The following is a 25,359-nucleotide window of genomic DNA, read 5'->3' as shown; positions in this document are numbered from 1 at the left end:
CAGCTTTGCTTTCAATTATAGCTGAGCGATTTGGGTGGCTTTGCAGATTAACACACCTGATGGCACCTGAATGTAGGGAGGTGACAACTGCCCTGACCTCCTCCAGCTGCCGAGGAGGGGCTGGGCAGGCACCCCTGCTCTCCAGCGCTGCTGGAGCCCGGGTGGGGCCTGACTCTTGAAAGGCCTGCGATGTATGGAAAGAAGAGCGGCGTTTATAAGGAGCCAGCCAGCTGGTGAAACATCTGGAAATACAACACAGTGAAAACATCCCTGGATGTCTGGTGCTTGTAGATGATACCTGTGGCATGTGTGATTGTATCCAGCAAAAGTAACTAGCTGAGACCTAAGGGTGACAAAGTCTCATTGATCACTGGGTTGGAAGTTGGCAGTCACCTTCAAAGTAGCGATTATGAAGAGATTGCGTTAATTTTCAGCCAACGGAAAACAAACTTTTTAAGAGGATACAGGTACTTGGACTTTCAAAGGGGCAGATTTATCATTGAGAAAATTAAAAGCAGGAAAAGTGTAAGCAGAAAAACACAAACATTAGGGTTACCTTTAAAACAAAATGACTAAATAACTAAAAATAAAAGCCCCTGATACTCAGGGGCTGTGGACTGATGACAAGACTTCACAGTGACTGGTACCACCAGATAACTTAATTCCTGCCATGGTTAAAAGCTTTCTTGGCTGTTCTGGACTAGCTGGTTTAGCTGTTGGAAACCCCAGCACCCATGCAGCTCTGGTGTGCCCGTGTACCCCTGCAGGCCAGAAGGCGACAGTTTTGAATAGCTTTTTATTCTGTTTTCTTCTGAAACGTGCTGAGGTTGCACACGCTGCTCTCCTGCACCTGCTCCAGGAATGCACAGAGGAGCTTGGTCCTGGCTGTGAATCCAGCACTTTGCACAGGAGTGAATTTCACATTAATGGCAAAAACTAGGAGATGTTGAGACTGTTCAAGAGGCTCCTCTAAAAATATCAAAGTCCTGTGGGATCTCCGCCTCCCTCCCCTTGTGTTTGTCCCGGGTTCCCCTTTCCCAGACTCCAGCTGTTCCCAGCCAAAGCCGAGGAGCTACCCTGATTATCACCTTTGCCGGGATGTGGATTGGGCATCTGACTTTCCACTGACACCGGCAATTAGAAGGCTGCCCCAAAGGCAAAGTGCCAGACGCTCTCGGCAGGAGTTTGTGAAATGCAAAGGGAAAAAAAAGAGAGGGAGAGGAAATAAGGTCTCACCAGCAGGGTAAGGCTGCAACTTTCGGATTTTGAAAGAAAACTGGAGAGCAGCCTTGGTTCAAATGAAACTGTAGAAGGATCAGACAAGGCAGCAATGGCATTTAGTATGGCTTGAAACTTTTGTTATCGCACCTAAAGTGTGATGATAATGCAGAGAGGAAGTGCTGCTGTCCTGCCCAAGGCTCTGGTAAGAAAAGCTTTTGGGAGATCAACAGATTTCCCTGGGTCTGGCACCACTAAATATTGCAGGACCTGACTGATCATCATGTGAGCAGCACCGTGAAGGCAGGTCAGAGCTCACAATAAGCTTTGACCCAGACGTGCTGCCGCTGTGAACACTTAAACCAGAGCTTAGCTTTAAGCACGGGACTGCCAGGGCTGTTGAAGCCCTTAATGTGAACAGCACACATCTCCTTCTTGAGCACCACCCTGGTGCTTTGTGCTTTCAGCCTTTGTGCAGGAGGATGCCTGATGTTTTAAAGCTTCGCCTTAAAACGCCTTTACATTTTTTGAAATAGTTTCTGCTTATATTGGATTCATTATGCTGCTGCACTGCTCTTTTGGTGTTTGTTTTGGTTTATGTGGGAGCTTTTTGGTTTTTTTACAGCACAGCGTAAATGTTAATACTGAACCACACTCCTACCAGGTACTTAAGATGTTCTGCCTTTCCTCAGAGACTGTGGTGCCACTCAGACGGAAAGGATAACATGACAGCTTGACAGCCTTTGTACGTGTTACAAGTTGTACTGATATAAAAGCAGGGAGGTAGCACACAGAAGGTATCACAAGAAATGCAGCCAGGATTGAAGATGACAAGCCAGGAGATAATTTCCCACAGCACGGGAGGATGACTGGAAAAGCCTCAGGTGTGGCTGTACTTCATCCACAGCCTGCCGCCTAGGAGTCTGTGCTGCAGAGATCTCTGGAGCCTTCCCCACACCAGCCCGAACTCCAAGCCTGCTGCTTTTTCACTGCAAAGCCAGCTGGAGTTTGAGGAGTAATGTAGTCTCCCCAAAAGCAAAGACTTTCAATCCAAATGTGGCTTAAAAACCAGCCACAGCATCCATCATACTGATACAATAGCATAACTGGTTCATTTTTAATTAAGAAGCTTAAGTTTTCAGCCATTTTAACAGCTGATGGTCGTGCTGTATACAGAGTGAGGGTAGGGGGGTCTGAGTAGTGCTGGAGGTGCCCAGGATGCCCCACATGCAGCTGCTGGGATGGGAGGTGGGTACAGACCATGGGCATGAAGAGATGGGGACACGAAGTGCCAGACATGGGTGTCAGCGATGCCACCGGGCTCTCTGCGCTTACAGCCTTCTATAAATCAGCTCTTCCCCAGGCCTCTGCTCTGTGCTGTGTCCCTGGATGGGACCACACACTGGGTGTGAGGGCTGTGGGGGCAGAGGGGTGGTGGGACTGAGGAGGGAGATGCTGTGGCATCTGTGCAGCTCCCATAGCCATAAATAAGTACCCATGGAGGTGGCAGGGCTGGCAGGGCTTGATTGCTCATGGATTCATGCCCTGTCCCTGCACTGTGGTACCCACAGTTCTCTGCACAGCAACACCAGGTCTTCTCAGCCACCACCTCCCCATCTCCCCCAGCTGTCACACACGTCCACAGACCCCCCACTTGCTGTTATTAATATGTACCTTGTGTCCTCAGGAAACAAGAGCAAGGGGAGCTGGACACGGTGTGGGATCCTGGCAGAGGGGAGCAGAAGAGGGGTCGGCCCTTGTCCACCCTGCTGGTCGCAGCCCTCCATCCCTGCTGTGATGCTCTGCTCACCGCTTCCCACAGCCCCGCTTGCGTGGGACGGGATTTCTCCCAAGCCTGGGGGATGATGTCCAGTGTCCAAGGGCTGGGGCTAGAGGGAAGGCAGGGTTAATGCTCTTCATTCTCAGGCAGGAACCAGTTCAGCTTTCTTCTCCAAGAGTGTGTGGATAAATCACCGGCTTTGTTCTTCCTGGTGGTGGCTGAGCTCATGGCCTTCAGGCTATGGGTGGAGAGGAGCTGGGGCTGAAGGCCAATGCCATTGAGACAGATGCTGCATAGTCATGAGAAGGAAATGGCCAGAGATCAGTCTGGCTCATCCAATTCTGATTCCAGTAATCCATGCTGCTGTAGCCCAGCGCTGGTGACTTCTGAGTCTGTGTGTCTGCCTTTTTTTCTCCCCTTAAATCTCTGCTTTTGCCACACAAATGAAAGGTGCCAGCCAAGGTGACAGCAGAGGTGCCTGGGTGACCTCAGTCCTGGGGTCCTGCAGAGTTGCAGAGACACCTGATGTCTCAGCCTTCTGGATGAATGATCCAAAGCCACCACAGAGCCCAATGGGTCCCTCTTTTCACCTAGTCCACAGCCCATGGCCAACCTGGCTAGCCAGACAAAGTAATTTCAGAGTCCTCTCACCTCCAGTGGGTTCAGCCAGGGCCTCGGAGATGGACAGCAGTGACCACCTCATCCCCAGAGCCAGCAGTATCTCAGTAAATTATGAACCGAGGAGTCTGACACGAAGCGTGGAAATCATCATTGGTGACACCCTGGCCAACAGTTCACTACAGTTTAAAAAGGGATTAAACCACATTATCATTGCGTTTCTCTGGGGGATGTGTTGATCAGGTGTCCGTAAGGAAGGGTCAGGGTTAAAAAACTTCACCTGGGAAGGGTGGGAAGCAGCTGATCTCTTTCCCCACACAGCACCAGTTGATTCCCTGCAAGTCTTCTCACTGCACTGCTGCGGCACACGCAGAGCATCCCCTCTGGCCTCTCAGACATGTTTCTAGGTTTCCTCTTTAAGAAAGTCCTGGCTTAAGCTCCACAGCAGCTCAGGGAGCCGATTCGGCCCAGCCCCAGTCCCGCCTGAGTAGATAAGCTGTACCAGAAGCAGGCAGGATGGCACAGGTAGCTGGGAAGAGCTGTTACTGTGTGTGTGTGTTCACTGGAGCTGAGCACTGGGGTACATTCAGAAATATGACAGATTTTTTTTCCCTCCACTTTTAGACCTAAGAATAAATATAAGCAAACACATGGTTACTATAATAATAATATTTTATTGTTTCCTTGAGTTTGAAAGCACATAAGCTGAGGAAAATATCTCTAAATTGGAATAACTGTAATACACAACCAGAAAAATAAGGGCCTGATTCTACAAAGCGGTACTCATGTGAGCAAACCTAAGTCCTAATATTCACATTTATTTCAGGACTCTAAATTCTTCCCAAAACTGTGTCAAACCCATGGTGCAGGGGCCAAAAATATAAACCTTTGAGTTCCAGATTCTATTTTATGTACATGTGTATGTATATGTATATATGCATATGATAGATACGCACATATATATGTTTCTTCGAGCTCTAGAAAATATTTTCTGTACATATATGTATGTAGACAATATGTATATACCCAATATGTACATATACAATACATACATATATTCATATACTATATAGATGTCCATGTGTGTGTGTGTATACAATATATACATGTAAGTGCTTCTGCTCTACATTTCCCCATAAACATGACTTGGATAGACAAGGATCGAAACTTAAGAAATGCCAGGAGTCTAAGGATGAAAAGCTGAACCCACACATCACTCCTTCCTCTGGCCACAATCCCTCCTCCTTTGCCTGTGGCTCTTTGCAATACTCTGGGGTGGGAACTGAAATAAATTGGCTGCAGCTGCATCAAATTCAATGAAATTTGACCACTGTCAAAGGGGCCTTAAGAAGCATTAGGCTCCATAGGTACCCCTCACATAGGGTTCCAGAGCACTGGAACAGGCTGCTCAGAGAGGCTGTGGAGTCTCCTTCTCTGGAGACATTCAAGACTTGCCTGGACACATTCCTGTGTGATCTGCTCTGGGTGAACCTGCTGTAGCAGGTGGGTTGGACTGGATGATCTCCAGAGGTGCCTTCCAACCCCAACCATTCTGTGATTCTGTGAGATGTGAAGATGGATGCTCCTCTGAGCCCACCTATAAGGACAGTCCCTTTAAGTGCACCCTCTCTGCAGGTAGCGGGGTGCGTGGGAGAGCTGCAACCCCTGCTGCTGCGGACCCTTGCTGTCAGGTATCTGGGGGTCCCCACAGACCTTCATCACTGTCCCCAGGGCTGGAGACCAAGGTGGCTCTGAGCAGGGCTGTGGGACTGGGTGACATCCCCATCTGGCCACCCACATCTCACACCAGTGCCATGCCATCCGTGACGCAGCTGCATTTCTCGACGATCATGTTGGGAAACTCAGCAGCTTCGATCTCGGTGCGGTTGCCCCTCTGGACAAGGTACATCATGGGGAGCGGGGAGCTCTCTGCCACGGCGCAGGTGCGCTCCCCATAGCCGAAGTGCCGCAGCGGGTTGGGGGGCTGACGGCACCCCCCTGAGCACCGATAAGCCTGGTACCCTGCTGGCTCAATGATCCAGTACTGCGCCCAGGAGAGCTCGCGGAAGTTGATGTAGTGTTTCTGCCGACAGCAGGTGGACTTCCCCACCACCGCCTCCTTCTTGCAGTCCCCAGGGCCACTGCACGCCAAGGGAGAAACAAGAACTGATGCCATAACTGGGAATTGTGAAGGTGGGAGAAATAATATATGAGGAGCAACTAAGGGAACTGGGGCTCTGTAGCCTGGAGTAAAGGAGGCTGAGGGGAGACCTTATTGCTGTCTACAGCTACCTGAAAGGAGGTTGTAGCATGGAGGGGCTTGGTCTCCCCAGTAGCAAGTGATAGGACAAGAGGAAATGGCTTCAAGTTGTGCCAGGGGAGGTTCGGATTGGATATTAGGAAAAAACCCAGAAAGGGTTGTGAAGCACTAGAACAGGCTGCCCAGAGAAGTGGTGGAGTCACCATCTCTGGAGGTGTTTAAAAGGTGTTTAGATGAGGTTCCTAGGGACATGGCTTAGTGCTAGAGTTAGGTTATAGTTGGATTCAATGACCTCGAGGGTGTCTTCCAACCAAAATAATTCTATGATTCTATAATCCCCCCTCTTAGTAGCACAGGTGGCTCCCAAGACACGAAATTTGGGCCACGCTTGAGTTTTCTTTGAATATTCGGGCAACAAATACGGGAAAAGAGAGGTGTGATTCAGCAGCAACTTTCGAACTCCTCCATTCACAGTGGTTTCTTGCGAGGACAAGAGCTGCACACCCTGGCTTGGCACATACAGTGCAATAATTCAGGGGCAAAGCTACACCAGAGACAGCACAGATCTATTAATAGGTGTCATACATACCCATAGTCTTCCAAGTCGAGGGTGTAAAGCACCAGTTCAGGTTTGCCAAGGGCTTTATCCTTGGGGTCCTGTGAGGTGAAGCGCACAGCTTTGGCCATTTCCGAGGCATGGCTGCCAACTCGCTCTCCTTCAATCCACACCTCCAGGAACATCGGCTCGTGCCTCTTGTTTCGCAGCCAGTAATGCACGGCCTGTGTCACGTCAAAGTTCTTCCAGCCCGACTCACGTATGGGAACCAGCCTGTGCGACAGGGGCTCGGTGTTAGATAAAGCCTGGGCTTGCAGCCCTGTTATTGCAGCAGAAAAGTTTCCTTCCTGTAGATTGCCATGTGCCTTGATTACATGATAATTCTGGTGAGCGTTCTGGGCAAGGACCCACGGCAATTAACTCACGCCTCAAAAAGAAGCGTGCAGATCTAACAGACGCTGAAGGGCTAAATAAAACCCTTTGTGCATGCTCATGTCAAGGTATTCATTCATGCTCATACAGAAATATGGTGGTGCAGGGTTATATGCAGCCTCAGTGTTCATCACAACTGCCTGGTGAACACCTCTACCCCCACCTGCTCCTGTCCCAGTGGCATTAGGACCAGAAGTTTCTACCCACCCAGCAAATTTGGTTTGATGTCTAATTCTGCCTCCAAGGGTTCTGAAACTCCCACAGAGCTCAAGGCTATAGAATCAGGATGTTTTTTGCATATTTTACTTATTTAAATGAGCTAATGAAATGGCCAATAGAAAGAATACCAGCAGTCAGTAACCCGCGCGAGTTAGAGAGCGAGAGAGGAGTGAACCAGGTGGAAGGTTTTAGAAGGGAACACCCAGCAGCACGTGGCATCAGCACATGGCACAGAAATAGTTTATTTCAATTAATCATCATATATTGTAGTCTTGATGTATTATCTACTCTGACACACTCATTCCGGGTTGAGAGGCTATACAGCCTGATTCTACAGATGTGACCTCATGAGGCTGACGGGAGGCACAAACACATGACACCCAAACCCATCCCAGAGGACGCACACCCAGCCCGTAACTAGAGCCCTGCCTTAAGGAGAGGTCCCTTTCTTACCGGGAGTCTACCAGGGAGGTCCTGTTGGTACCATCCTTTTGCCGCTGCACCCAGTACACGCTGACCCTGGCGTTGGAGACGGGCCGGTGCGGATGCTTGGCGGGCAGGTTTGCTCTGTCCAGAGGCTTTTTGAAGAGTTTCAGCTCAGCCATTGTCACTTCACTGTTTTTAGGTATTCTGCCCTCCATGTCAAAGATCAGGTTCTGACGTGTGGTGGTGTCGGAGCGGAGGAATTCTCCCGCTGTGCCTGTGTACATTGGGAAAAAAACAGACGGCCTGTCATTGCCAGACTGGTGAGCAAAGCCCCCACACTTTGTCCACAATTATCATCACAACATGGTCCTTCCACGCTCCCACATCCAGCCCTTGTGGCAGGGACAACCACTAAACACACCTTTTCTAATGCATACTTGAATCAGTGTCTTGCAAATGCCCTGATTCTTATCCTATGTCTGAGACTCTGCAACCTGGAGGCAATGGAAAGAAATCTCCTATATCAGTTGCCCCCAAACTGAGCGGACATCTCTCTGTGCCAGTGCTGGGCACCAAAGCAGGAAACTGCACTGCTTGCAATGAAAACATGTTTTCATTTGCTGCCCAGGGTGTTGTGTACATCTTTTGAAAGCGAAACAAGCTCTAAATGTCCTTGCACAGACACCATTGTGCCTGTACAGCTGATTTCCTCCTTTGTGTTTTTCCCTGACAAAAAAACCACAAAAAAGACCAAGGACAGTGAAACATCCTCTAAGGTGTGTGATTCCTATTAGAGGACTTATTTCTGGAGTTTTGACCCAATACCTGCAGAATCTGGACTTTCTACTGACCTTTTTCTTTACAGTGTTTTTCCACCTGCCCAAATTGTTGCCTGGCTACCAAGGCTTTTCCATCAAGCTCCAGCAGCAACCTGCCCTTTGCGAGGACCGTGGGACCCCCCTAGGTGCAAGGAGTTACAAGCGCATCTTAATCTTTTAAGATGCTGTTACATGCACCTCTCCTACCCGCCTGAGGTTTAGGGGCAGACCCAAACCTCATTCCCCCCATGGGTTTGCCTCTGCTGGGCGAGCGTGGGCAGCTGCCCCTGTGTGCACCCAGCGCTGCGTGAGCTCCCGACCGTGACGGCAGAAACGTTACCTGCGTTGCCAGGGATGCCCCTGAGGATGCCGGCCAGGCTGGGCAAAGCTCGGCGCTTCACCCTCTGGCGCTTCAGCATGGAGACGTATTTGTTCTTGACGTGGTCTGGGATAACCAGATCCGCCAGATCTCTCTGAGGAAGTTTAGGGACCTCAGAGAGCCCCATCTGCTTCAGCAACACCTCCTTGAACCCTTCCTGGGTAAACGCTCGGACTGCGATGACCAGGCAGAGCATGCAGAGCATCTGGGTGAACCTCGCGTCCATCCTCCTCCGTGGGCAAAGCAGCCCCCGGCCCGGCAGAGGGGAAGGGGGGGATGTGGGGCTGGTCTCAGCAGAGATGTGGTGGCAGGCTGCCTGAGTGGGACAGAGTCCCCTGCGCCGGGGTTTTATAGCCAGCTTTGTCCCACTGGCACAACAAATTCCACAAGTGGGGACGAAGGAGAGGACTTAAAAGGATCACTCCCCTGTTGGTAGACACATGCCAGTTTAACACCTTCATCTACCGCAAAGTTAATACAAGGAGGTTTAGGGGAGCTTCCAGATTCCTTCACGGGGAAGAAGTTACCATCCTTTTTTCATTCCCTGTAAACTTTTGCCCAGAAAAGGCCTGGGTGATGAGTGTCTCATGTTCAGCATAGGTCAGGGAGGAAACACATTTGCAAAGTGCACTGCTTTATGTACCACACCACACGATTCTTAAAGTAAGCGTCAATCTTTACCATGGGGGACTTGCTACCTAAAACAGCCAATATCAATCAGGAGAATAATGCCTTACCTGGAAGTCGATCTTTATGGCAGGCATTAAAAAATCGTTTAAAACCTTTTGGGGGGGTAGTTATTGCTTGGATCTCTGAATATTTGTACCAAGCGTGTGAACCAGGGCAGTGAATCACAGCAGCTGAATGGTTTATGGCCTTTTATGCTGCTTCTGAACCACAGAAGTGGAAGATGTACAGGCCTGACATTTTAGAAAAAATGTCCCATCACTCTTTATGGATTCCTGTGGGTTTAATAATACTTGTGCTTAAAAGAAGGCTTTATATAAAGGCAGATCACCTTCTGTGAACATGAGAAACCACTCTGCTTTTCCACAGCATGGACGAAGAGTATTGGTATTTCTAACGTTATCAACAACCACAATAGAGAACTGTCCCTGGAGAGCAAAGCTGACCCGGAGGCTGAGGTGGGGGGGGGCTGCTTGTTTGCCTTGAAGTCAACCTTTAAACTTGAATCTCACATCCTTGGCTTCCCTGGCCTTTGCTGGCATGAGGTGCGAAAGTCTATTTTTGAAACCAATCTCGGGAGAAGTGAATTGGAAAAATAAATTGTGATCGATGAAAGTGTGAAGGAGCATGGCACTTGGGGCAGATTCTCATCCTCTCCAGCAGTAATAGAAGGGCCTGAGCATACATACAAATGTCTTCAGCGTCAAAAGATCTTCGGATTTTATATGTGTCTGTCAACATGTCAAAACTGGTCTGGTTTCCTCCAATGTCCAGGCTGAATGATGTGCCCTGAGAAAAGTGTGGCTGAAAGGACTCGATGGAATGAGCTTGTACAAAAGCACTCTGTTGTGGTTCATCCCTCATTAAAACAAGTGTCAGCCAAGGCAGCTTGTTTTGTACACAGAGGAAAGCAACAAAGACTTCTGAAACGGTCTAACTAAACACCTCTGTTACTGCTCATTTTGTCTTTATAACCTTTGAAGTAACTTGTCTCCTTAAACATGATAAAGTCTCCATTAGATGTTAAAGGGGCACCTTATTTAGTTGAATTGAATTTTAAGGCTAAAATGGAAAATGGATTATAAACTAAGAGCTTGTGCATGGCCCAGGGCCATACATTCTTTAATCTTTCTCTTCATGTAGCGTCTTTCTCCGGACGAATCAATATTTTCTGTTGTATTCATTCCCAAGACACAAATAGCGGAGAAAAATACCTACATCATTTGACCGCCTCAACTTCAGCTCATACTAAAAACTCCTGTTCTTTCAAATAAGAGGAGGTGAGGGGTTTTTTCTGAAACCTCTGTGCCTCTCTCAGCCACATAGGAAGGCTCTGTATGCCCGGCTGTTCCCTCCAGGCTGCCTCCTGGGATGAATTACTGATTCTCATGGTATCGTGGGATACAGTCACACGATGAATCACTTTGGAGGCTTCAGTCACAACCTGCATCTAAGCAATGCTCCAGGGGCTGACAAAGTTTCCTTCAGATACACTCTGTACATGTTGGATAACTCAGTTCCAGCAGTGAAATTTGTTATGTTTGTATAGTGAGAGTCACCTGGATAAAACTGCAGTTCACACTTTTGTAATAGTCTCTCTTTAAACATGTCAGAAGAGTTGATCCTGCAAACCTTTGTCCATCCAATTTGTTGTCGCTCTGGACAGTTGTCCTACCATGTAGTGAGGGGTCTTCAGAAAAACATAACTGCATGAAATGAACATGCTGGATCTCTTCAGCAGCACCCGGCTTTCCTGGGTAGAGATGAGACTTCTCCTGTGGCTGATGTCTAATCTACCAGGACTCTTCACTGTCCAATGTGTATTGGAGGGTGATTTATGGGCTTCACACATAAAATAAAATTATTGACCAAACAGAGTTGAAGCTCAGCTAAGAAGAAAACAGAGGATGTGGATTGTAGGCTTTTCACAGGAGAGTGATTATCTGGTCCAATTGGAGGATTTGCCATTCCCCCTTTGTCATGCAAACAAGAAAAACTCAGGAATTTTATAATAGCTCTTTTTGTGTAATGTGTATTAGAAGCCGAATGGCACATTCAAAACCCTCAAACAGAGGATTTAAAGAAGCTGCAAGGGTTGAAGTATAAGCAACTCACAGGTTTAATAAAAGCCAGTATTCAGTGAAGAGAGAATCTCTATATTTAAGCTTTTAATTTAGTTACAAACAGCTCTCTAAGATATTTGCTGGACATACCTATGCAATGATTTTTGGTAAATAAATCCAATGGGTTCAAAGAGAAAGTGTGAAAGGCTTAGCCTAATTATGTAGTTATTATCCTGGGAAACAAGAATGTTTCAAATGTATTTGCAGTATGTCAGTGAGGACCTGAATATTTAATTTTTCAAGATCTGAATTTCCATGGAGGTAATTATTTTGTATTACAATTGGGAGCATATTAGAACAGCCTTTGCTTGAGTGATATGAAAGGCAACAATTTTCGTGTGCTTCAAGAAATGCTCTGATTTGTTCAACAGGTTCTTTGTACAGAGATGGGAGCACGTCTGTGTGGATTTTGTTCTGGTTTTGGTTAAGGGTCTTTGGAATCTGGGAATGTGGATGTAAAAATAGTAGTAGTTAAGAGGCAGGTGTAAGCTTGGCAAGGTAAAAAATAATTCACATAGAAGTTCTGTTTCATATTCTTTTTCAGTCGTAAGCACACCAAGTTCTACATAGCTAACAAAGCACCGCAGAATAGGCTGGTCCTGTGAAGTGCTGGGTTAGAGGTTTCAAAAGTGGAAATAAACTGCAGGCTGTGGGTGCAAGCTATGGATGAAGGCTTGTCCTCTTGGGCTGTCCCACCACCCCACCAGCCACAAGCCAGCGCTTCAGACTTCACTGTCCCACCAGCATTTCAAACACAGCCTACACACCTCTAAGCGGGATTTCACAGGCATCTTTGGCTTCCTTCTTGACAGGCACAGCCTGTGCTGGCGGCAGGAACCCTTGTTCCTCTGCTGGGACCCGTTCTTGTGCCAAACAGGTACAGAGAGCGAGCCTGGAGTTCACCAAGCCCACCGCTGGACAGCCGTGCTGCTGCGAGTAGACAGCAGCTACGTTTCACTCTAATCTGGGCTTTTATGCTGAATTTCTAGTGACCAAGGCAAAAAATATTTCCCATCTCCCAGGCTGTGCAGCATGTGCAGCACAGGACCAGGCGAGGTGTCAGCAGGAGCGGGAGGCAGCCTTGGCCGGGCTCCTGGCTGAGCCTGCCCTTGCTGCAGGCAGAGCTTGGGGTGCAGCATGGCGAAACACTCACCCCACTTGGGAAAGGCAGCCCTGTGTGTGGATTCTGCGCTTATGCAAGGAGAGAAGGGCAATGTAAGCCTCACTCCATCCAACCTGTGCAGCTCCGAGGATGATGCAAAATGATGAGTGGTAGTTCTTCAAGAAGACTCTGTTGTTCCATGGGGACAAGGCCTTTGGGAAGTTTGAGAAATTCCTCTGGCACAAGAGCATGTAAGAAGTCACAGAATCACAGAATCACACAGAATCACAGAATCGACTGGGTTGGAAAAGACCTCAGAGATCATCGAGTCCAACCCTTGGTCCAACTCTAGTCTGTTTACTAGATCATGGCACTAAGTGCCATGTCCAACCTCACTTTAAAAACCTCCAGGGATGGCGAGTCCACCACCTCCCTGGGCAGCCATTCCAATGCCTGACCGCTCTCTCTGTAAAGAATTTCTTCCTAATATCCAGCCTAAATTTCCCCTGGCAGAGTTTAAGCCCATGCCCCCTTGTCCTATTGCTGACTGCCTGGGAGAAGAGACCAATCCCCACCTGGCTATAACTTCCCTTCAGGTAGTTATAGAGAGTGATGAGGTCACCTCTGAGCCTCCTCTTCTCCAGACTAAACAAGCCCAGCTCCCTCAGCCTCTCCCCATAGGTCTTGTGCTCAAGTCCCTTCACTAGTCGTGTTGCTCTTCTCTGGAATCCACAGGGTTATTATCACATTTCTCTGCCACTTTATCTCCAAACACCACCAGCAATCAGCCTGGACTAGAAATGCTCTGATTTGTACCTTTTTTCTTGAAAATGGCAAATGCCTGCCGAAAGGTACTGGGAAACTCCCTTACCAGGGCACCGGCTTTCTGTCCTGCTCTACCTCTAGAGATGGCTACTCTTTCATTAGGGCATGAGTAACTTGCTCAGTGTACAAAGCCAGAACAACAGCACCCGGGACTTCTATGGGCCAGTATAGCTCATTGGCGTTTGCATGTGTGCTCCCCACAGCCTCAGACTCAGCTTCAGACTGCTCTGCAAGAACCTGGCATTGAAAAGTTTCATAAGATATGGCCTGACAACACAAGACACCCAGCTTTTATCTGGCTGCCAGGGCCAGACTGGAAACAGCAGAGCCAATGCAGAGAGTCAATCTGCCCTAAATCCTTTCTGCTGGTTCTGATTTGTTAAAAAAATTTGGCCCTGTTAATTATTGTGCCTAAATGTTTTTTACTCAAACAGGTATTGCCTGACTTACCTGTCCTTACACATGTATGTCCATGCATTCTCCCCCAGTAAGCATAAAATCATAAAATGGACTTTATACCCATAGTGTGAACTCTGGCTTATACGACTCCGGGAAATACAACTTTGCATCCCATGTCTGAGCCAAATCGTGTTTATTTTGACCGGAGAGCACACAGATCTCATACCAAAGGCACTGCAGCCGCAGCCTCAGTCCCTAACATTTGCTCTGCCTGCCAGCTGAGGAGCCAGTTTCAGCAGCAAGTTTTGTGGTACAACCACCTGCTTCAGCTATATAGAAATTATCCAACTCATTTAATCCAGGCCTGCTTTTCCCCATCACCCGTCTAGGCCAGACTGAACTGGCCATGTCCAGTTAAAGTATCTTACGGATCACACGCCTTGTTGGGTTCCTCCCTCAAATGCTGGTGGTGAAGCCACCAGGCAGCAGCGGGAATAATGTTCCCATATGCATTTATCCCATGACATATCCAGTATAGTAAAACCACCATTTTATTTGAGAGAGACATCACAAACTTGTCTGATCTTGAGCTCAGTTCTACAATTCATGTAACTTAGGCGCTGTGTGTCTTAGATTCCACTGAATTAAGCACACCTTCCATAGACAGGCTTCTGCTTTATGGGCTTGCTTTGGTCGAATGGCCCAGACAAAAGGCTGCCTGTTTGAAGATAATGGGCAAAATGTGCACAGAACCAGCATGTCCTTGGTCAGCAGACGTCAGCTGCCTCGCTGGCAGGGTTTGCGTTGGCAGCAATGGCAAAGTGGCAGCGCTCTCGCCGAAAAGAGATCTCCAAGGTTTATTTTTTTTTTTCCACAGACGAGCAAACACAACTGTTTAAATACGGCTTTTTCGGTCCTGTCAGCAGTCTCCTCCCCAGTGCCCTAGTGTGGGCCTTGTTTGTAGCTGGGGAAGCAGGATTTGTTACCACCCCAAATCTGCCTAGTTAAAATGCTTTTTTTTGAGGGCTCAGTGTGTGACCCCCCTCAGCTCCCTGTCTCTGAGCACGTCCCTCTGGCAGAAGGGAATGGGAGTGCAAGGGAGGCATCAGCCACATAGGAGCAAAATGTGGCAGCTGAGGGTTTTAATGCACGTGGTGCTATTGGGCTCCATGTTGACGCAGCTTTTGGGCTGAACTTCTGAAAGTTTGGTGCATGTCTTTTGCCCCACCCAGATTCTGTGCCAGGTTTGTGTAGCAAGTGGCCTTCCAATAATTGAAAAATGCCCCCGTTTTCCTGTCATGCTGATATACTTGGAATACTATTCATATTGCTTCTGTGGCAGTGAGCAGCCTGGCTTAATTATGGATTGTATTTCCTCCAGTTAAACTATAATAACTTTTGCTTCACTGAACAGACTTTCCCCTTTTGCTACGAAGAGAGAAAATGAATCACTTTTTCCCAATTCAGATAGACAAAGAGTAACACTATATTCTCGTAGTTGTAATTTATTTCTATTACCAGGAGAAGCTGCAAAGACAGAAAGATTATGAACTACAAGATAATGAAAGTTGAATAATTTGCATTACTAACTTCACTGGAAGATTATTTGTTTTTCTGTGGACCAAAAAGAAAGATGAAAGGCCAAGATCTAAAGGAACACCTAAAAGGAACCTCTTCTGCTAATCATTGTGAGCTGTCACATGAAATAGTAATTTGTTAGTTTAGTGCAAAAAAAGAAAAAGGGCTGTTGCTTGCACAGCAAATGACAAAAAACAGTGCAAGATTGTAGAAGACAAAATCAGGTCATAACATGCACAGAGAAGACAAGATGGTATCAATAAATATTTTAGACTTCTCTAATTTGGTACATCTGATAGAGTAGCTGCCCAAAGGCTTCAATTATCCTCGCTGAGATATTTTAAATTAACTTGGGCAGTGCCTTAGCAAATATATTGATTGAAAAAAAAGATACCTGCAACAGCAGGAAAATGATCTCAGCTGTTTATGTAGTTGTTTTCCATCTGTAACATCTGCTGTTGAAGCAACTTTGGGGCTATTGCATGTCAGTAGGTTTTGCATCATGGAACCCAGATGTATTCAGTTTCAAAATAATTACTTGCATGTGGCTTTTTGTCTGGATGTTCATGGCACTTTAGTGCCATGATCAAAAGGGTGATGAAGTGGAATTCTGAACAGGTCCAGCAACACCATGGGACCTGCCTGCCTGAGCTCTGAGTGGGCTGGGTTGATATTGGGGGTGGATGTCTGGGAGAGGGATAGGAGGTTCAAGAGGTACAAAACAATCTTGGAAACAGAAGTCTGGATCAGACTATAATCCCTCATATTGATGCTTAATGTTCATTCTTTCTAAACACAAAGAGCCAGGCTTAACTGGCTGGAAATGTTGCATCGAACTTTGACGGCATCTTTTCTTTGTCTTTGGAGTTCTGCCGTCTCTTCTGAGAATGGTCCTAAAGGGCTATAGAGTATTTGAAATGTGTTTTAAAAGATTTAAAATCTGTTCATAAAATGATCAAATCATTAACTTTAACTCATTTTTGAAAACTTAGTGAGCTGTTTACTATTTATGCTGGTTTATTACTTAGCCTGTTCATTCCATTCCCTTTCTGTCTAGTTTGGGTACCTTGTTACACCTTTGAGAACTGCGTAACAACAAATATCAGAATAGCCCCCCAATTTACTTTTGCCTTCAAACAATGCTGTGAGGTTCAGAAAGGAGAGTGTGTGGATAGACTGCTTCTACTCAAACTGTCACCACAAAGCTGTTTTCACTTAAATATTTATATTATTGTTGTATTGCTTTGGTAACTTTTGTGGTATGTTATTACTTTTTAATGAAAAAGACTTCAGTAGGAAAGAACTGCAGAAAATACAGTTCCTTGTGTATCTGATGCCAAAACAGAACACAAAGGGGTATTTTACTTCATGGCACCAGTTAAATTATGTAATTTCCTGCCACGTACCCATATCTATGTAAACAAAGGGTATAAAGTCTCAGATTTAACATGGCCCTTGTAAAGAGTAAAATAAAGCTGTGTGACCTAAGCAGTTTTAATCCTTTTAGCATTCATACTACAGGACCCTGGGAGATGCATCATGGTCATTTGATTTTAAAAGGGAAGCTAGCCACACTTGGCCAGGTCATGTGAAGTGTGAAACACAAACTTCTGTTGGTTTTGTTTGTGTGGTTTTTTTTTTCTTACCTAGCCATTTGCTTTCTTAAAAGCATTAATCTAGGAATGGCCAACATTTCCACATAGCAAACAATGCATTTCCGAACCTTAATTTTGGATTCGACACCAGATTCTACAGGAAATGCCATGCATTTGAAGCTGGTATCTGTCAGATTTCTGGGTGGAATAACTATAGTAAAGACATGGTGACTAAAATTTGCTTTATTTATGTAGCATGGCTGTTAGCTTCAGCAGTTGGCAGTACAGAATCCAGGATATTTTGACAAATCATACGCACAGAGATTATTTTCAAAGGCAAAAAATAATTCAGAGTCCATTTTTTAATTTATTTGAGAAAAACTTGGGTGCCTAGTCCCTCTTCTCTGCATTGATTCTAAAACAGAATGAGGAGTATTTTACCCCTGTGACAGCAAAACTAGAAATAAATTACCACAATCAGAGCAGAGACATAGATGACCCAGGAATTAATTTGAGATACTTACTCAATTTGACCAGATCTATTAGAGCACCTCAAAGGCAGACTACAGGAAAATGGTGTTCGCAATAAAGTTCAGGTTCTGCAAATCCAGTGGAAGGGATTTGAAAATCACGATGTGCAGCAGACTTGGGAGACCGGCTCTCTAAACTCTTCAGAGGCTGCACTGCTTGTTTTTTTCGCAGTCCCTTGTGGTAGGAAAGCTTACCTCAGGACTTCACTGTGTTCCCAGGCTGGTAAACTCTTAAATGCACGCTGTCCTAAATAAGAAAAACATGAAAACACACTATTGCCTGGGCTTGCCTTCAAACTGATCCAGAAACCGCAGCAATACAGAACACACTTGTCTTGTTTCCTAAGGGAAGAGGATGGGAACTGGTTTCTTAACATATTTTCATATTCTCTAAGGAATGCTCTCACTGTGATAATTTGAATAATAAGCTCAAGGTCTTACACTGACATGTGAAACCCTTCTAATCGTCACAGGAACTGCGGTGCAAAGCAGCTATGATCAACCTGGCTCGCTGTTCCCCAGAGCGGTTGGTAATTTGGGGCCTTAAACCTCAGGTCTGCTCATCTCAGGGCTCCACATGCAGCAATGCCAGCTCACACCTGCTCTCTAAGCCATCTATACATTCCCAGGAATTCATCCAGAAACAGAAAAATAAAAGGTGCACCGTGTTGTGAAGTCAACAGTGGTTTACCCCTGTGCTGCCGTGCAAAAATGGACCCTTTCTCCTGCCCTGGCTATGTCTCACTGCAGAAACTCCCACAAAGTGGCCATGCCACTTTACAGGACCTGCTTTTAACTCCTCCCAAATTAATTCTGATCACTCACCTTATTATATTCTGCCACATACTCTGACTGCATAAACGTCTGCTTTACTGAAACTGCACGGAATATCAATAGGGAGAGCTCAAAAGATTTGGGCTCTCATCCCAGTTCAATCCCTGAGTCAGCGTAACACCCTTGAGCAAACTGCCTTGGCCAAAATTTTCCAGTCCATACTTAGACACCTAAATAAATAACCTAATTTTCAGAGGCACCAGCCAACCACAGCTTCTATCAACAAAACTCTTATCACCAATAGAGTCTAACAATTGCTGTACATAAAATATCTTAGTGAAACAAGAGATATCCCTCTTGCCATCTGTTACTGCTTATTTAGAGGGAAGAAAGTCCTCCGTTCATCCATAGATCACCCACATATTTAACCTCAGCTTGCAGTGACTACCTTACTTTCCCTTTTTAGACAGATCAAGCCACACTCTTACTCATGAGGCAAAGTCAAACTTGCAGAGTATCACTGGAAGAGATACAGGAGAATATCTTTATACCATTGGCATACGTTTGAAAGGAGAAAGATGGAACAGAAAGAAAGTGATTCAGAGAAAATAAAAGCACCACAACAAAAGGAGATATGGAAAAGGATGAATGGGAGGAGGAAACAAACTACTACAGAAAGAGGAACGAAAGTGGAACGAGAACAGGAAAGTCAGAAGGTGTGGTGAAAGTACATCCAACAGGTGACCAGTATTTGGGCAACTCTTCTGCTTCCCTAAAGCGGAGGTGCCAGAAAGCACACAGCGATGGCCCCCACACCCGCAGCATGCCTCCAGCGGCCATCATGCCCTTGGCACGGGCTGGACCCCGCTGCACCCCACCATTTCCAGTGATGTCCAGCAAAGCCAGGCCCTGGGCACAGGCTCCTTCTCGAGGGAGAAAGCCGCACTGCCCTTGGTCACGGCTGTTTGCCGTGGCGATAGCTCTTCACGACAGTTCTCTGTGACTTCCTGCTTAAGCCACTTTGCATCCTGCCACCAATTCACCTGGACACTTGCGCCCGGTGCAGCCGGCACCTGACCCCCTGCTTTGGCTCACCAGGGTCACCCTGCTGGCACCGCTGGTCCCCGTGCTCACCCGCCATGGCGTGTGGTGGCAGAGGAGACAAGTTGCTGCTGCGGTGGGAAATGTAACAGCCTCATCTCTTTGCAAAGCCAAAAGCTGAATTTAACAGATGAAGCCTAATTCTAAAGGCTGAGACACAAATCTAGAGAGATTATTATTGGTGCAAGCTCCTAGGTAGAACACAGAAGCTAATAAAGTGTAACACTTAATTCTGCTGCTTCTGGCTTGCTTTGAGTTAACCTGAGACTAAAATGAAATCAAAGCTCTTTGAAATCCTCACAGTCTGTACTCTGGATTTTTTTCATCTGTAAACCTGGGAATGGGAAGGGGGAATTCTTGCCCAAGGGAAAAAAAAAAGATCATTCATTTAAAAGGTCCTTTAAAAATTATTTAATCCAGATTTCTATTCAAATATATTCCTATTTTTAAAAATATATTTATTTAAATTATAACCACCTATATTAAGTCTTAAGCTTTTGACACTTTAAAAATACCATAAATTATATTCATAAATGTTCAAGCAGTGCATTTGATGCTGACATTTAAAGGGGAGTCAAGCCAGTGAAGCAGGAAGGGTCATGACCAAGGCCTTGGAACACAGTTGTTAAGTCTAGAAGACTAAAAGCTCCCTGGTGTCTTTGCAGATAGAGAGTGGATCAAGCAGATTAACCAGTTCAATGACTAAGTTGCTCAAAGTCGGCAAACTGAGTAGTATTTGGGAAAAAAAAAAAAAAAAAAAAAAGGAAAAACTAATTAACTAATTTTCCCCTTCTGATCTAGTCTTATTAAAACACAGATTTGAGAGGCTGGCTAACAAAAAATTACTTTCAATCCATCCTGGGGATGCAGGTTCCAGCAAACCCTGCTGACTTCACCCTCCAGTGGTTCAGACTGAAAGATCTGGAGTGTTTTGTGGCTCCTGCACAAGCATCACCCAGCTTTCTGCTCCAGGGAAAGCAGAACCTGAGGCAAGGATGCTCTTGTCTGTCCAGGTCTCACCCCAGAACTGTTGCAACAAGTGTTAGTATCTATAGTCAGGACATCTGTGGAGCACAAAGGCTCTTGAGGACACTAGAGCTCTTCACTAAAACTAATGTATCTTGTACCCAAGCAGAGGAAAACATTACAAGCTGTAAGTGGTTTGATATTTTACACTGGTGACAAATGCACCTGGTCCCTGGTTCACCTAAATCCAATGGGTCCTGTGGCCAGGTGCTGTCCTCTTCAGTGGGAGACACCAGGCTGTGACAGATGGTTTCTCCATCCCACTCTCTCTCTGAGGGACCTGCCTTAATTATAGTTAGTGCTATGCCACCTATGCATTAACTCCCTCCAGCTTTTATACACACTGGGTTAACGTGTGGATAGGCATTAAGATAATATATATATTCATAAAACAATGACGTCGTCCATGTTTCAGGTCACCTTGTCCTAGTTTTGTACCAAAGTGTGTCACATCAACAGCGGTTGCATTTCAACAAGCTAGTAATAAACCTAAAAATCCTATATATCAATCAGAGATTCTTCACAGCTGCAATTATCCACAAAACAGAGGGTTAAAACCTCTTGATAATGAGGAGTTCCATGCACTGCCCCGGGGTAAGGCACAGGCCTGTCTTAGGCCAGGCAGGCCTACGGCAAGGCTTGGCAGTCATTGCCAAAATGTAAAAGAAAAGCATGGCAAATTTCTGTCATATATCACTAGCTATATTTGGTTAAATATTTTGTAAAATAGCCAATTCTCTTGATCAATTGAAATCCATTCTAACTTTAATGCAAGGCTATTTCTACCTTGAAAATCAACAGATTATTTGCGAATGAGAAGCAGCACTACAAAAATAATTTAAAAGTATAGAGAGAAACCAAGTGCAAATTGTTAATTTAAATCAACACTTGCTGCTTGTGTATTTGTATTATGATTAAGAGTTCATTTAAATCTATCTATCTAGATTTTTCTATTAGTTTGGTTTTATTATACACATATTAGTGCTCGGGCCTTTCAAAGGAAGACTCCATAATGCCCATGCTAAGTCTTTGGTATATTGAGGCTTGTAAACACATTGCTAGATGAAGGCAAGGATTAAAAGATAGCAAAGTGCTGTGAGGCTCGAAGCCTGAATTAAATCCATTAAGATAGACTTGACTAGGCAGATAAGCAGGGAGCAGCAAGCTGGGCTGATGGGTTTCTTCAGAGAGAAGGAACCACGGCGAGAGTTGCCACACATGGTAAAGCATCAGGCCACCTGCTCCTCACCTCCAGGGACTATTGATGTCCTGTTGGGAGCTCACCCATCAAGGGAAGTCCTGCTGTGATAAATCAAACTAAAGTGACAGGGCAGTTCTCCAGCCATAAGGTCATTTAGTAAAGTAAGGGAAGAGTCACACATGTAGGTGTGAACACCCCGCACACTTGTTCAGCTTGGTGCTAAAGAGCTGTTGAAGTGGATATGGAGCATGCAAAACACAAGAAAGATGGAAGAATTTTCAATTCTGTTGACCTGCTCCCTAGGTCCTGAGGCTGGATTTCCATCTGCTCTGGCAACATAATTAAACGTTTGCTAACTAATGACAGTATGTGGCTTTTGTCACCAAAAGAGCAGACAGTGGTAAACAAAACCCTATTTACAAGAGGTAGGGAGGAGGGAAATGTGACTCTGCTGTTGAAATTAGAGATAAACAAAATCACACCACTTAGCTAAAGAGCCTGTCTAGACAGAGGAAGGAAAAAAAACCAAAACAACAACAAATTACAAAAGTTTGATGTTATTCTTGTGAGAAAGAGAGGGAAAAATTATTCTGCAGCTGGCCAAAAGTCTTCAGAACCAAGAATGTCAAGACTACAATGTCAAGATCACTGAACATCACCTATTTTACACTACAGAATAAGATTGTCTAGCCAGAGCAAGGCCTTCTTAATTTTGAAAAGCAAGCCAAGAATCGAAAGTACAAACAGCTTAGGAAATCAGTGAGAAAGTAAACCAAACAGATTTTGGTCCTAGAAGTGTAAAAGCTGCACGTATACACTGAGGCCTGACCTACATGGTAGGTCTACTTTGCTGTAGCTATATCAGTAAAATTCAATTTAAAAGAAACCGATCACAAGTATTCCATTTTGAATTCCTATTTTGAAATAAGCTGTCCACATGTAGAGTTGTTCCAGAAAAGCCAGAAAAGAGTATTTACTCTAGTATAACCTGCCAACTTAGCCCTAAGAGAGTGCATTTTAAAGCTAAAATCATTAACATCATACAATGATGTTGGAATTTCTTTATTCCAGCTGTGAACCTGAACTACTCTGCTTTGAGCTGAGAACTTCTATGCCATTTTCTAACTAACATAACTGTTTATGGCCAATTTAAAATCTCATATTATCTATAATGCAGCCACATGATGAATTATGAAATTGTATCCTGAAGTGTCTCTCTTGGTTACTGCAGATAAATTGGACTTTTACCCCTTTTGCAGGATGGAGTGGGGGAAGGTACATCGCACATGTACGGCCACACGCTGCTCTCTGGTGCACAAGCATTCCTGAAAAGAGAGGCAAGGATTTGATAGAGCAAAGCAATTCTTCCCACATGAGTTAATAAAATGGCAGGGATCAGGGCAGCGGGTGTGCATGCAGGGCCCTAAGTAGTACACATGGTTTGAATACACAGGGACATCAGGAGTTGAAGGGGGAGAGGCAGGAGCAGGACTATCAGCTGGAGGAGATGCTGGCTTTGTGGCGGCTGGGATGCTCATTTCTTTCACATCTGAAAATCAACAGATAACAGACATTTTTATGATTGTAATGTCAGATTGAACCCTGCAATGCCCAGGTGATTTGGTTGTTTTTAGAGTGGACTGCTGTTCTGAAACCACTGCTTCTTCATCTACAAGACTGAAGGTAGGGTGCTAATCTTCAAAGGCAAGCAGACTCCCTGCTTCCCTCTGAACAGTTATATCTTCATCATTATCATAATCATCATCATCTTCCTCAGATGCCTGCTGCTTGTTGAAGTCAATCACATCAATCAAAGCCAAAGGATGAAGACACAGGAGGATGATGATAGCTGGCAACGCTGGGTATCAAATGGTTGTTGAGGGAGCATTAAATAAAGGGTAAAGGTGGATGGCAGGGCCTTGCTGTACCGCGTTTCTGGCCTCTTGGCTGGAAGGAATTAACTCCTGCAAAGGAGAGGACATACCTGTGCATGGCTGGGAAGCAGTCTCACCCCAGCTCTGCCATAGACACGGTAAGTTAAACTCCCTAGGTCTCATTTTTTCCAACAGACAACATTTGAATGCTATTTCTTTATAGGTACGCAGAGAGAAGGGGCTTTGAATATTTCATGTAACATTTATATCACATTCATATTACTACTATTATTCAATTTATTTCAGAGTTACCTATGCATATGGCCTGCATGCTTGCCCACTTTATCAAACTGTGAAATCTCCCTTGGAATCTCACATATCTTCTTCATTTTCTTCTATAAAAGCTCTTTTTTTCACATCTGTTTTTTTAGGAGGTTAATGGCTAGTGCGAGTCGCAGAGCCACAGAAGGGTTTCCTCCAAAACAGAGCACTGTGCTACACACTAAAATTTAGAAATCAAGAGGTAATCACGAGGCCCTTCATTCTTCAACCAGCGGTTTTGTCTTTAGGATCCAGCATACAATTTTCATAGATAAGCCACGAACTCCTAATGTAACTGTTGTAAACCACTGTAGACATATTTTCAACACGGAAAACTTGACTTTGGATGCTTTAAAGGCAGCTCTGGCACACACAGGCCTCTGCCTCAGCAGCTCTTGCTGACCCGGCCAGGCAGGGCCAACACCAGCTCCCACTGACTCCTGTGCTGAAGCTGAATAAACCCGGGTGAGGGCACCTCCCGGCCGCCATGTCACATTGGCCAAACAGGCGCAGTAGTGCGGGGGAAATGACAGGAGTTTTGTCCAGTTATTTTACCCCGGGGTGCCTTCCCTGAGGGAAGCGCTTCAGGGTGTGGAAAAGCAGGCTGGAGAGGTAAGGGGCAGCAATGTCCCCTCTGAAAAGCCGCCTGTGGGGCTGCGCTTCCCCGTGAGGGACAGAAGGAGGCGGAGGACCGACAGCCGCCCCTCGGCCTGTGACCGCCGGGCACAGCCGGGTACGGCCCGGCACAGCCCGGCCCGGCCACGCATGCGCGGCTGCCGGGCTTGTTGCCGGGGCTTGTAACTTGTGGGCCGGGTCCCGCGTGGTGACGGGACGGGACAGGCCGCGCTGGTGCAGGTGAGGGAGGGCGGGAGCGGCGCTGCCGGTGTCAGCAGCAGCCGCAGCCCTAGCCCTGGTCGGAGGTGCCGTGTGGGGACGGGACGGGGCTGCGTGAGGCGGCCTCGGGGAGGGGAGAGCGCGAGGTGAGTCCGGCCGGCGGGGCGCGGGCTGGGGCCGGCCGCCTCCAGCTCCCGCTGCCCGGCCCTCCTGAGGGGCAGCAGCCGTTTCCTCCGGGCCTCCTCCCCGCTCGCCCGTCAGCGGCTGCAGCGGGACCCCGGCGGGCTCGGGGCGGGTATGGGCGGCCGGGGCAGCCCTGGGGGGCGTCCCCTCCGCGCCGAGAGGCGCCTGAGGGCGGGGGGGCGCGGGTAGCCCCCTGACGCCCTCCTTGCCCCGAGCAAAGGGGCCGGCTCCCTGCGGGAGTTACGAGCCTTGCGGTTTGCTGTGCCGCTGGGGAAGCCGGCCCGCCCGCCCCATTTCACGGCCCTCTCGGGGCCGGGGCCGCTGTCGGGGTCCCAGACAAAATAAGGAGGGAGTTTTCTCGTTTCCAGAGCCCGTCCCGGGGCTCAGTCCCTGGAAAGGTGTCGGAGCGCCGCTCGTTGGGCCGCTGCAGCGCCACTGCCCCGCCGCAGCTCGCGCCGGCCGCTTATCTCCTGACAGCCGCCTCGTTTCAAAACCATCGT

The 25,359-nt window shown here is 46.6% G+C and overlaps 1 protein-coding gene across 1 annotated transcript; it reads right to left on the bottom strand.

The window, feature by feature from the left end:
* Window positions 1-5,417: 5,417 nt before the first annotated feature.
* LOC308038691 (left-right determination factor 2-like) lies at window positions 5,418-8,932 on the bottom strand (the record flags this gene model as incomplete). Its single annotated transcript, XM_080341466.1, has 4 exons — window positions 5,418-5,757; window positions 6,466-6,705; window positions 7,537-7,783; window positions 8,668-8,932. 4 exons carry the CDS (start codon window positions 8,930-8,932, stop codon window positions 5,418-5,420), a joined length of 1,092 nt encoding a protein of 363 aa, XP_080197592.1.
* Between the last annotated feature and the right edge of the window lie 16,427 nt (window positions 8,933-25,359).

The sequence above is a fragment of the Nesoenas mayeri genome (genome assembly GCF_963082525.1).
Source record: "Nesoenas mayeri genome assembly, chromosome: 3".
Taxonomy (NCBI): Eukaryota; Metazoa; Chordata; class Aves; order Columbiformes; family Columbidae; genus Nesoenas; species Nesoenas mayeri.
This window is presented reverse-complemented; position numbering and strand designations above follow the sequence as displayed.